The sequence below is a fragment of the Gobio gobio genome (genome assembly GCF_949357685.1).
Source record: "Gobio gobio genome assembly, chromosome: 12".
Taxonomy (NCBI): domain Eukaryota; kingdom Metazoa; phylum Chordata; class Actinopteri; order Cypriniformes; family Gobionidae; genus Gobio; species Gobio gobio.
Window position 1 is genome coordinate 51,166,040 of NC_137105.1, and position 13,908 is coordinate 51,179,947.

General features: G+C 38.2%; 1 protein-coding gene across 1 annotated transcript; it reads right to left on the minus strand.

The window, feature by feature from the left end:
• Positions 1-374: 374 nt before the first annotated feature.
• Positions 375-13,635, minus strand: LOC307135572 (uncharacterized protein). Its single transcript, XM_079832147.1, has 4 exons — positions 13,457-13,635; positions 9,102-9,264; positions 8,910-9,025; positions 375-2,191 (listed from the first exon to the last, which is right to left on the minus strand). Exons 1-4 carry the CDS (start codon positions 13,607-13,609, stop codon positions 1,379-1,381), a joined length of 1,245 nt encoding a protein of 414 aa, XP_079688273.1. The 5' UTR covers positions 13,610-13,635; the 3' UTR covers positions 375-1,378.
• Between the last annotated feature and the right edge of the window lie 273 nt (positions 13,636-13,908).

Genomic DNA, 13,908 nt, shown 5'->3' on the forward strand with positions numbered 1-13,908 from the left:
ACAAACGTGTGTGTGTGTGTGTGTGTGTGTGTGTGTGTGTGTGTGTTACCCCTTCACTACTGTGTGCCTTGTAGATGGTACACACACAAACAAATGCTCTGTATTTTCGCCCATGTCCCATTTATTTACTATGGCAATCATTTGACCATGAAGACCAAGTGTGACAATATTATTTTTTAGGACCACTTAGCCTTTTCAAATCATACCCTCAATTTTTTTGGTGTGTTCACATACCAAGTTCCATAAAAGTTTCGTATCATTCCGATGAAGCTACGATTTCTAATTTTAAAATGTAAAACTGTTCGGTCAAAAGTGGCCAAAGAGCACCACTGACCAGCAGCAACACATCCAGATTGAAAAGGAACATCAACAACATGATGTCAAGGTTGTATTTATTCCACAGTTGTAAAAAACAAACTCAAAACGTGTTAAATAATAGCTTACCTGAATCAATGTTTTGAACTATATTACTGTTATTTTACATACTTTTTTGTAATTAATGTTTGAACCAAAGGTTGCAAAAATAATGCTGTTGAAACAATGACAACTTGTACGGTCTGAAGATATACAGGACATAGAGACAGAGCGTATTTAGGCCACGCCCACACCGGGGGGGAAACAATCCAACGCTCTCCATTGACTTTGCATTGCGTGAGGCTGCCTCATTGTCATTTCAGACTTATAACAAAAAACAGAACAATGTCTAAAAGCTGATATGTGACAAAGTGTACAGCAAAGAAGCTAAAAAACACAGAAATAAGTTTTTATAAGCTGCCGACCCAAAAAAACGATAGTTTAAGGAGACAAAAGTGGATAAAGGCAGTAAAACGTGACGCTTCAGCAGAAGAATGGGTAAATTTTGGGATCCTGACACTCAGTGTGTCTCAGTATGTCTATGTGTGCGGTAAATATGTTGTCACTGTTAAGTCAAATCTCCAAATGTCAGTTTTATATATGATATTTCCTGTCTCTGATGACGTTCTCCTCTAGTGTGTGTACTTCTCAGTGTAATATAACGTGTCTCAATGGCCTGTATCCACTTTTTTGTTCTTAAACGCTCGTTTTTTGGGTCAATAGCTTATAAAAACGTCTGGGTTTTTGGTTGTGGGTTTTGTTTAGCTTGTTTGCTGTACACTTTGTCACATATCAGCTTTTAGACATTGTCCAGTTTTTTGTTATAAGTCCGAAATGACAAGGATGCCGCTTCACGCAAAGTGAATTTTCACGCGTTCGATTGTTTTCCCCCCGGTGGGCGTGGCCTTCAGATTATGACGCGTGTCGCTCTGTCTCTATTCTGTACCAAAGGTCTAAGGTCAATAACAGAATGTTTTTAAGTCCAGTAATGCCAGAGAAATACTATTCTGACATCCATCCGATGCTAAACGTGCTCCTCCTGCCAAGGAACACAACCTGCAGGCGAGACGAAATAATCACACAGAAGATCTCGCTGGGTTCTTGCCGTCACTGAAACATCGCTTTCCGCTCTCTGCTCCGCCGGCTGGAAAGACCCAGATCCTTGCTTCCTCCAGGCTCCCTCAACCAATCCGTGTTCTCCGTTCTCCCAGTCGGCAAACTCTGGCGGTGTATACGCCTCAGACCGCCGCTCGCGGAGGAAGTTATGGATGCAGAGGGAGGCCATCGTTATCTTAACCACCTTGTCCGGCTCCAAGTATATTGTGTTCCTGAAAACCCTTAACCGGTTGGCGAGGATCCCGAATGCATTTTCTGCCGCTCGACGCGCCCTTGAAAGACGGAAGTTCAGCACCTGTTGACTGCGGCCCGTCTGCCTGCATGGATACGGCGTCATCAGATCAGGCCGTAAAGGATACGCCTCATCTCCCACAAACATGTAGGGCATCTTCAGCTCACTGTTGGGCAAAGAGTCAGGAGAAGGACAGCTCAGCAAACCCTGATCCATGGCTTTGCACAGGTCCGAGTGAGCGAACAGTCCGGCATCAGAGACCCTGGCTTGGGTTCCCACACTGGCGTAGATGAACTTGTAATTGGCATCGACCGCAGCCATGATCGTCACAGAGAACCGGCCCTTGTTATTATGGTCGAGGCTGGCACTTTTAGCTGGAGGCTGCAAGTAGATCCGTTTTCCACCAAGCGCACCGAGGCAATGCGGGAAATGCCATTTCGACTCAAAGTCATCGGATATTGTCCGCCATTCTGCCTCTGTTGATGGTGTCTAGCAATAGAACAGAAGATTTAGCTTCATTTTGTAAACTTGTTCTTATATTTGTATCATGAGATGCATATAAAGACACGTACAACAGTTATTTCTGGTTTCTCGAATCTGATTGGCAGATTTAGTTTTAGTCAGTCTTTTGACTAAAATGCCATTTAGTTTTAGTCCTATTTTAGTCACCTGAATTGTTTTTAGTTTTAGTCTAGTTTTAGTCTCCTAAAATGTAATGATTTTAGTTCAGTTGTAACACATTAAGCATTTAAGCATCACATAACCGATTGTCACTTGAACTGACATTTTGTTTTTGACATTAAAATACACGAAAGAGCTCAATTCACTTTTGTGTTTGTTTTTTAAAAACATCTATATAGTTTTTATAACTTTGTATTTCTGTTTTAGTTAGTAGGCCATATCAGGTTAAGCTAAAGCTTCAAATAAGTTTGTTTTTTTAATTTAGTTAACATTTATTTAATTTCAAGTAATGAAGTTTTTTTAAATGGTTTTAGTGAACTATTTTAACCCTGATACTTTATTGAATATGTGTCAAATACTGGTCTTTCCTCCGGACTATGAATTAAATGGGAATTAAATGAAATATAGTTTATTGTGTAACCAAAAACGAATATATAATGCGTGACTTAAGTATAAAAAAAGCTGGAAATACACCGGGACTCTTATTTTGAAATGTCTGCGCCTTACTTTCGCAGTTGCAGGAGCTCATTCAAGTTCAGGAGATAAAATATGCATTGTTACAACCGTCTAACACATATTACTATATAAACATCGTGAAGTAAACATTGTCATTATTCATCAGCATTAGTTCATAAACGATTCTCTGGCATAAATGTGTGTTATTGATTGATTGAGCCGCTCTGGAGCTGGATTGGGGATGAGCCGTGTTTTCCAGCCGTTAGATCAGTTCAGATCAAATGTGCTCATCTGAGACACAGGACATCAGTTCTGACTGGATCTCTTCACTAATCCACCCTCACTAACATTTTCCTCTCGTTTTTATTTGTTGACGAAAATGACAGTTGATTTTCATCATAGTTTTTGTCATCCAACACTAGTTTTTATTTAGTTATCGTCTCGTTTTCGTCAGTGAAAAAAGGTTGTTTACGAAAATTATGACAAATTATTTGTCAACGAAATTAACACTGGTGAGAATGTAGTTATTTAGACCTGAAATATGGGAGTTGTCTTGTATATAAATTTAGCGCCTATTTGTTCAGAGGCTTTCTCAGATGTGAGCTCCAGGCCGTCAGCGGCCGCTCAGCGCTCATGCACCCGCAGAGAACAGCTTCATCTCAGACAGTCCTTCAGGAATCTGCCCCTGGCTCTTACTGGATGGAGATTTACATTTACATTACATTTATGCATTTGGCAGACGCTTTTATCCAAAGCGACTTACATTGCATTCAAGGTATACATTTTGTCAGAACTTGCTTTCCCTGGGAATCGAACCCATGACCTAGTGTTTGAAATGTTGAAGCCATGAGATAAACATGAGATGTCATTCATTTGGGGTTTGCTTGATGGCAAACCCCATGCTTTAGAAAAAGCCGTATTGGCTCTTCTTGCTTGAACAGTCTGTAAAATTATCACTCAAAAAGGTTGAAGCGAATTACAAAAGGTGTTTGTTGGGATGTTTTCATTAATCTCATGTCATAAACGCATTCTGAGGTGCAAGAGTCATTCTCAGACTCAGCAGAAGGCACGAGCAGTCTTCTTCATGAGCCTAGAGCGCCATCTGCTGTTAAAAACTAAGCTCAGAATCGATGTGCAGTTTTTCTCAGTCGCTTTGGTACATTTCTCGAATCATCCTCGACATTTGCAAAACAGCAAGTGCATTTCTCAAAACAATTCGTACAAATAGCAAAACACCATGGATTACCTGCAAAAGCCAGTCTCTTGCTCAAAATCATTAGTTCATCTCTCAGAAGTAAATATCTGTGTCAATGAACATGTCAGTGCCGTCAGAATGACAGTCCTTGTGTCATTGTGTATGAATAAGACAGTCAAATTGCTTAGTCATGTTGTCAATATAACCGTGTAGACTGAAGGGATGTTCTGATGTAAATATGGCTAAAGTTTTGATGACAATTATTGTAAATTGTAGGTTACACCTTAGTGTATGAGTGAGTTTGAATGCAAGAGACTGGACGAGATTCACATTTATGCTTTTACTGTTTGTACTGTCATTTGTTGACAGACCATATCATTGCGATACAGAAAGGAAAAGACAGCACTGCATAGCACAAAGAAAAAAAAAGGGAAAAAAACAAAAGTAGAAATGTAAACGTCTAATGGAAATGTATAGAAATATGCTTGACATATTATGACAACTTGTTCAACCATTTTGCATGTAAAGACTTCTGCTATGAACTAATGCCTAAATGTTGTGGGGGTGAGACTATTCAACAGAGACCCATCATAATACATTTTGATCAACATGACATAAGCAACTGATAATGTAGGAAACAGCAGAGAATTGTACATAATCATTTGCATGGATGTACACAAGCATTTGCAACTTGTTCAAAGAAATGAGAAACCGCAACAATGTGAAGATTGAACAGGTAGTTTTGAGAATTTCAATTCTGATCTGAGAAATGTACCAAAACGACTGAGAAAAACTGTAAGAGAGAATCGATGCATTTGGAAAAATCTTAGAATCGATGTATTGTCCCAGTCGTCTTATATTCAGGGTCTTTACTTTTACATGTCAATAATACACTCGCAACAATAGGTGGCGGCAATTATGTGAAAAACGAGTTTATCCCCCAGGACTGATAAAAGTCAAACAACTCTCATTAAACAGCGGAAATACGGTTTGTCAGAGTGTAAAGTTAGAAGAGAGCGAGCCCAAAAGAGTCAAAGAAAGTCCTACCGCAGTCCTGAAAGTGTCCTCTTGACAGGCTAGTGTGTCAGGGCCAGGGGCGTAGCCAGCGGTCACTATGATGACTAGCCCCCCCAGTTTATTATACTAATATAATAATATTTATTAAATAACAGTTGTTTACATTATTTTAATGTATATAACATCTCAAATACTAAAATAAATCAAATGTGTTTTTAACGGTCTATGGTTTTTGCATAATGCTTGAGGAGTTTGATTGACAGCTGTGTAAGGCAATTAGGTGTCAGGCTGTCTCGTGTGTGTGTGTGTGTGTGTGTGTTCATGAAGTGTGTTTGCCTATTCACTTAGCCCATAATTTGCAGTTGTGATAGATAAACAGCAGCGATGCAAAAGTTCAATAGAAAGGACTTTTAAAAACTGGCATTAACGCGGGAGAGATGCCCATCCATCAGGCCGGAAGTAACGGGAAGACTTTTCAATTCCAAGCGCAGGTTAATTCTGTAAAGCTGGGAACACGCCACTAGAGTCTATAGTGATAGGGTAGGGGTAAGGTGTGTCAGTCGTGATAGGGTAGGGGTAAGGTGTGTCAGTCGTGATAGGGTAGGGGTGAGGTGTGTCAGTCGTGATAGGGTAGGGGTAAGGTGTGTCAGTCGTGATAGGGTAGGGGTGAGGTGTGTCAGTCGTGATAGGGTAGGGGTAAGGTGTGTCAGTCGTGATAGGGTAGGGGTGAGGTGTGTCAGTCGTGATAGGGTAGGGGTAAGGTGTGTCAGTCGTGATAGGGTAGGGGTGAGGTGTGTCAGTCGTGATAGGGTAGGGGTAAGGTGTGTCAGTCGTGATAGGGTAGGGGTAAGGTGTGTCAGTCGTGATAGGGTAGGGGTGAGGTGTGTCAGTCGTGATAGGGTAGGGGTGAGGTGTGTCAGTCGTGATAGGGTAGGGGTAAGGTGTGTCAGTCGTGATAGGGTAGGGGTAAGGTGTGTCAGTCGTGATGGGGTAGGGGTAAGGTGTGTCAGTCGTGATAGGGTAGGGGTAAGGTGTGTCAGTCGTGATAGGGTAGGGGTAAGGTGTGTCAGTCGTGATAGGGTAGGGGTAAGGTGTGTCAGTCGTGATGGGGTAGGGGTAAGGTGTGTCAGTCGTGATAGGGTAGGGGTAAGGTGTGTCAGTCGTGATGGGGTAGGGGTAAGGTGTGTCAGTCGTGATAGGGTAGGGGTGAGGTGCATGGCACAGTTTTGACGCAGGTTCAAATCCGCCTTTTGCTGAACTCGCTGTACTTCCTTCTCATCACTTATCAGATCGGAAAGGCGTTCATTTTCAATTAAAAATGAAGAAAATATTTGAAAGGTGGAAATAAAGTGTCTAATGTTTGTTGTAACCGCTGGCTGCTCGTGTTTTGTATGTGGACAGGTTGTAGCTACTAGCCTGGGAAAACCCAGACAACTTCCGACAAATTTAGATTTGCTCTGCAAGTAGTCTGGCAAAGAGCCCATTCAAACCCATTTCTAATCCCTCGAAATCGAGGCACCAATCAGAAACGATGGATGCAGCCGTGGAACATCACTCGTTCGAAATCAGCTATCGCGGCTGTTTTAAGCGATTTAAACTTTTCCTTTCCGTTAAAACCCGAGCAAAGAACAACACTCGAAGCCTTCATATCTAAAAAAGATGTTATTGCTGTCTTACCGACTGGATTCGGCAAAAGTCTGATATACCAGCTTGCTTGTCTTAGCGAGAGCCCTCTGGTAATGTTAATGTTTCACAAAATGTAGTTTTAAGTCCTTTTCAGGCGAGAATGTAGTTGTTTAAAGCTCAAATCTGTGGTTTATTTATAAAGAGAGCGCCTTTTTGAAAATTTGATCTGCCGTTTTCGGAGTTGTGAGCTCCAGTGGTTCAGCGGCGCTCAATCGATCATTAACCCCACGAGAAGCGCCTTTCCTCGGCCAGTCCTTCTGCCGTCTGCCGCTGGCTCTGATGCGAAGATATGATTCGTCTTGTGTAGATCTAACGGCTGATCTTTGCTCTCATTAATCTATAATTTGTTCCCTGACAGATCGTTTTGTCTGAGGGCAAAGTGAAGTTTCATAACTTTATATTTGTCTCCTAGCGATGACTTTCTTCGACTGAATTGCTTTATGTATTGTATAGCTTCTTATACCTTTTACTTATACTTTTATAATGGATATTGATCACGCATTAAACCAACATTTAACAAAAAGAGACTGGGTTTTGTTTTGTCATCTCATTTTATTACAGTGATAATCATACCCTATATTATGCACACATATTACGTGTTTTTATTTTTTAATATAAACGAAAAGAGGCTGGGTTTTTTTTTTATATTTCGTTTTGTTATATACATGCATTGAAGATAATATGCATTGCCTGCACTACATTTGTGTGGCTATAATATGTTTAATATTTAAAATATCATTATTTTGTTTTATTGTAGCCTAAAATATACAAATATATACCGAGTGATACTGTCAAGAACGCTGCTTGTCCATTAGCAGAGTACCGGACTAGTGTCCTCCCGTCCTCGGGAGTTCGTTCTCCGGAGTCAAACTTGGTAAGTCACGGATGCAAGTCAGAAGTTCACGTACGAAATATGTCATAAAACACCACTGCCTCATTTAATTAAAAAAAACACTTAAACATATTAGTCACACAAATGTGGTTCAGGCAACGCGTAGTTAGGCCTACATTGATTATCTTATATATTTATAATAAAACGAAGTATAAAACACCCTGCCTCTTTTCGTTTACATTTTAAAAATAATTAAACATTAATATGTGGTTTAGGTAAGGTGACCAGATTTCTGAAATGGAAACCGGGGACATTTCCTATTTGAGAACACAAGTACAGACAAGAACGAATATTGAGAGACGGCCAGATGTTTCTCCGTCGCTCTGCATACGTCATCTCCCTCGTCGCTCTGATTGGTTTTAGATCTATCCAATTGCGCCGAGAGGCATTTGAGCGACGCCCGTTGGTGACGCCCCTTTGGAAATGATTTGTCTATGAAGCTTTGCCAGACCATAACTCAGTTACTACTGAGAATGGTCTGGTTTTAACCAGGCTATGTAGCTACAGTTTTGGTTTATGTTGACAGTGACAAGTGTGAAAGTGGCCGCTCACTTTTGCCCAGGCCCGACCAAAAATAAAACTCTGCCTGTGTTTTCAATAACAATTTCGGCTACGTCCTGACACACTTGCCTGTCAATTAACTTGATGCGTTGTATATGAATAGAAGACCACCACCCATTTTTCAAGATGCACCTTTTGGAAAAAGGCTTTTTGAAGACCTAATCTTGTATTTTATAAAGAAAATTAATTATTTTTAAATATTTTTCATACATGTTTAACTTTTGTATTAAAAGTACGGTAAATACTGGAAAAAGGTACCAATCACATAAAAATGAGAACTACAGGTTATTTTATGTATAGATGTTGGGATGTCAAAAACACAAGTGAACTACTCTCAACTAAATTTTTGGGCTCTCCATCTTCTAACATTAGAGTTGATGACTCCGCTGGTCTATCACCATAAAGGGAAACTTCTGTCATCATTTACTCACCCTCAAGCTGTTCCAAACCTGTATTAGTATGTTTGTTCTGTTGAACACAAAAGATGATATTTTGAAAAATGTTTGCTTACTAACAAATATCTAACAGAATAAATGAGTAAATGAAGAACAGAATTTGGTAGTAGTTTACAGGGGCGGGTCTTTTTGTACATGTATTTGGCGCCACCTCTTGTTGCGTGTGTGCATTATTGACCCTGAATAGAAGACGACCCCATTTTTTCAGATGCATTCCCAAGAAAAAAAAAAACAATACGGTAAACGCTGGAAATCCGAGCCTACCTTCAGGAAGTCATTCTTCATGACCTGGTGCAGAGCGGCACAGGTCTCCATGACGATCTGTGAAATGGTGCTGGCCCCGATCCGGTACTGGGAACTCAGGGAACTGAACGTTTCACCTGCACAACAAAAACAGTTTGAGAATATGCAGTAGTAGACGGATCAATTGTGTTAATGCTGCCCTGGCAGACCCACCCGATGCCAGATAGCGCAAGGTCACAGACAGGCGATCTCTGGGGGAAATGGCCCGTCTCATTTTGGTGTGTTGTTTGGTTATGAGGGACGCGACCCTCCCCAGAAGAAGCTCGAACTCCTCCGCCGTCATCCGGAGCAGCTCCTGGCAGCCCGTCTCAGCACTCTACAGCGCAAACAAATCACTTCTGTCACAATACATCCCACCAAACATCATTTGAAACAAAGCAAAAATAACCATATTATTGAAACACAGGCACCAAAAGCAGCCCAAACTAATCCTCTAAATTCTCTTTAATTGAAAAATAGGCATTTTCATTTATTGATACATGGTTGCAACAACATTTTAACCCTCTGGGGCTCTTCGGTCATTTCTGACCCGAAAAAAAAAAAAAAAAAATCGTAGCTTCATCGGAATGGTCCGAAACATGGTGACTTTATTGGGACTTGGTATATGAACACCCAAAGTAAATTGGGGACAGGATTTGAAAAGTCCAAGTGGTTGTAAAAAATAAAATAAAAAAATAGTCACACTCAGGACCTTCGGGTCAAAAATGACCCCCATAGGAAATGAATGGGAAATTGGCAAAAATACGAAAATACAGAGGTTTTTTTGTGCATACAATCTACAAATCAGCCAGGATGCAGAAAAAAAGGACTCAACAGTGAAGGGGTGAATCTCTAAAACATCAAGAGTGCAAAACAGACAAAAAAACACACACACAAAAACACAATTAGCTTTTGGAATGGCACGCGTTAATTTGTGCGTGTGTTTTTGTGTGTATAAGTGTGTGTGTGAGTTTTTTTGTCTGTTTTGCACTCTTGATGTTTTAGAGATTCACCCCTTCAATGTGGAGTCCTTTTTTTCTGCATCCTGGCTGATTTCTAGATTGTATGAACAAAAAAACGAATTCATTTTCTACGGGGGTCATTTTTGACCCAAAGGTCCTGAGTGTGACTTTTTTTTTACGACCACTTAGACTTTTCAAATCTACAATTTTTTTTACAAAATAAACCCCAATTTATTTGGGTGTTCATATACCAAGTACCAATAAAGTCACCAAGTTTCGGACCATTCCAATGAAGCTACGATTTTTAACATTTTTTTATAAAACGCTAGATCCACTATAGTGGTAAAAATGTGCTATTGCGTGATAAAAATTCTCAATGTGTCCACTGGATGGCACCGATCTCATAAAAAAAAAAAATTGCTTTCATGAGGGCTAGGCTTGACTCTAAAATGAAATACAGCTTTAATAAAAAAAAATGTAAAAAAAACTAATATATATAAATGAGAAAAATGGGTCATAAATTTTGCATAAATATCAATTATAAATCATAAAATGATCTCAAAACACCAAAAAAGAAAAGAAAAATATTATTGAACAAAAATATATTTCATAGATTTTACTCAAATCTTTTTTAACTTTTTTGAGCAGAAGGTCCTTAGTGTGACCCATAAATGAAGAACCCCAGAGGGTTAATAACTTTAACGCATTACAAGTAACTTGAGTTACGCAATCAGTTTACTTTTTCAAGTAACACATTACTTTTCAAATTTACAACAAAATATCTGAGTTACTTTTTCAAAAAAGTAATGCAAGTTGTTAACATAAAGGTTATTGTACTTCTAGACCAAATGTGAGCATTTACTTGCACAATAAAGATTCAGTACTCCACAAAATTAATAAAACCAGTCAAATGCAAAACCAGAGTACCATGCAAACCAATAATTACATGTTAAATAAAACAAATATTTTTATGCATTTAATCTACCTTTATCGACCAATATCTTGCTGCTGATTTAGTTAAACCATGAGCAAAAACGACTAGATTTTGTTTTTATTAGTAAAACTTTTTTCTCCTGCGTCCTATTCTTCCATTATCCAGAATGGCAGCAGAGCTGCGCCCTCTACTGTTCATGCGTCAATTAGCATTTTTACCTCAGCCTGGGGCTTATTATTTCAATTTTGGTATGAAGAGGTCTTTACCTTTGCTCAAAAACAGAACTTTTTTTTGTTATTAAAAAACAAGCCCAGCCCAGGTGAGAAAAAGCAAAAAAAAAACGCAAAAGTAATACAAATGTAACGTAACGCATTACTTTTCTTAAAAAGTAACTAAGTAACTCAATTAGTTACTTTTTAAGGGAGTAACGCAATATTGTAATGCATTACTTTTCAAAGTAACTTTCCCCAACCCTGATTTTAAGTACCATTGTTTTAAGTGCCATCGATCTAGCCTAAAACAGGAAAAAAAACTTTAAATTGTATCATTTTGAATAGAGTGATGATATTTGTCGGTGTAGATGTATAGAAAATGGGTCAAATTCAACAATTGGAACATTATATCTGTGGGATTGAACCGTATAGGGCCTTTAAAATGAGGAATACAAAAGAAACGTTTATTAGAATGAGATTATTGAGATTATATTTTAATAATTTTAGAGTTACAGGCACACAAACTTTGGAAAAATACTATTTTTGGTGTTCAATTGTGCGTGTAAAAAAAATATATACATTTCTAGTTTCAACATTATTTGTTTTTCGGAAAATGAGTGACCATTGAAAATGTGTACCAGACAGTTTACGGTCATATCAAAAAACCAAAAGGAACGTTTGTTAAGAATCATAATTTTAAGGGTAATAAAAGACAGTATTTTTTACTGTATCATAGTATCAGACTATCCAATATCTACTGATATTCATTGAGAAGAAGAATAAATTAAATGTCTGAATGCCTGACCGTGGGGTAAAATGTGCTTAATTGTCATGAAAATAGTCACTATGTAAAAACAACAACAAAAACGGTAACACTTTACTATTTGTGTGCACTTATATGCATTAATTCATGCTTAACTAATGCACAGATAATCATGAGTTTATGAATGACTCATGAAGAACTAACCCCTTTATTAATGATCTCTGCATCAGCAACTAATGAACATTATATATTAATAGAGTAAGTTATATATGAATTGCTATTAATTAAATATGACATCATGTATTAATTCCCTAATAACATATTATATTAACTAATATGTAAATTCATATGTTAATTACCACAATGGGTCAAAGTCATGCATTTCTACTTCCAGTTGTCTGCTTTAATTAATCATTAGCTAACAATTTGATAAGGTATCGTTATGTTATGACTTTACATGTTGAGGCATGTGACTTAATTAATTGTTAAGTTATATTTTATTGTGGTTATGGCTTTTGAATTAATTTTGAATTAGTTAATAGTCATGTGGCTCGACAAGTAAAGTCATAACATAACGATACCTTAGCAAATCATCAGACAACTGGATGTTGAAACGCATGACTTTGACCCATTGTGGTAATTAACATGTCATATGAATTTACATTATTAGTTAATATAATATGTTATTAGGGAATTAATACATGATGTCATATTTAATTAATAATTTCTTAATCTATTAATCATATATAATCGTCATTAGTTGCTGATGCAGTGATTAGTTCTTCATGAGTCATACATTAACTCATTATTTGGCTATAGTTAAGCATGAAGTAATGCTTATTAGTGCGCACGTATTGTAAAATTTTACCCAAAAAAAAACCCCATAATGCTCCCAATTAAACTGGTGTAAATTTAACAAATAATATCAGGGTCCTGCCGTGTCAAATCAACAACATTTCGGAAACTTCCCCGGCTCAAACTTTTGATTTTTATTAATGTGTGCTATTTGTTCTTTAGATATTCTACAATAATTATCAGCTTTTTAAAAAGTTATTTGGTTCTTGACCATTGAAAATGTGTAAAATTCAACAATTTACTCATGGAGCCACATTAAGATCTCCATATCTCTGGGATTGAACCATCAAGGGTCTTAAAAATGAACATACTTAAAGAAATGTTTGTTAAGAACCAGAATCTAAAAGGATATTAAAGATATCTTTAATACTTCTTGAGTTACGGGAATGCAAACTTGAGGCAAAAAAACACTAGAAGTGCTTTTTCCCCCATTTCTGAACGGTCACCGTTGGCACACAATGAGACAAAGATTGATAAAGTCAACATATTTAACTAATATAGCTATCAATCTCTGTGTGAAAATAAAATAATGATGCTGCCATTTCTCTAAAGTCATTATTTACCCCCTGTAATCTGACTACAAATCTCAGGTGAACATTGTCCTCCTGACCCCTACAAAATATTGAAAGTGTCTGAAATTTGGTTGATTTTGACACGGAATGGCTCAAATGTATTCCTGTCTGAGGACCTCACACACACGCGCACGCGCACGCAAGCGTGGACACATATTTTGAGTGTCGCTTGTTTTCCTGTCCGGAACCCCAGCCGCAACACCTGCGTCCATTACACAATCATTTGTTTACCTCCAGCACTCTCTGCGGAATGGACAGTCCTTCCTGACCGCGTCTCTTTAAATACTCTCTCCTCCATATTCGTTTGGGTTTCTTCTTCTGTTTTTCACTGCAGAGCAGCGCACAGATCACTTGGAGCGCGAGTTGTTTGTTGTGGTCCGCCATATTTGAACTCCGTCATTTCCTGTTGTGAAACGTAAGGTTCCTATTCTCGAGTTTTATGGCGCTCTGGCAAACCAACATTATTTTTTATATTTTTGTATTTATAAACTTGTTGAACAATAACAGAAAGACAGTAAAAACTGAAAGATTTACAAACAAAGACTGAGATTATACCGGACCCAACAATAGCCAGTTAAAGGGATAGTTCACCAATTCAAACCCCATCAAATTACCTTGGAAGAGCCAGGACATTGTATAATATAACTCAGATTGTGTTCGTCTGAAAGAAGAAAGTCATATAC

Bases quoted from the DNA above. Each gene is read 5' to 3' on its own strand.
- LOC307135572 (XM_079832147.1), bottom strand. From the start codon at position 13,609: ATGGCGGACCACAACAAACAACTCGCGCTCCAAGTGATCTGTGCGCTG. The intron at 9,026-9,101 runs GTGGGTCTGCCA...TTTGTTGTGCAG, and splicing joins CTTGCGCTATCTGGCATCGG to GTGAAACGTTCAGTTCCCTG. The intron at 2,192-8,909 runs GTAGGCTCGGAT...TTCTATTGCTAG, and splicing joins TGAAGAATGACTTCCTGAAG to ACACCATCAACAGAGGCAGA.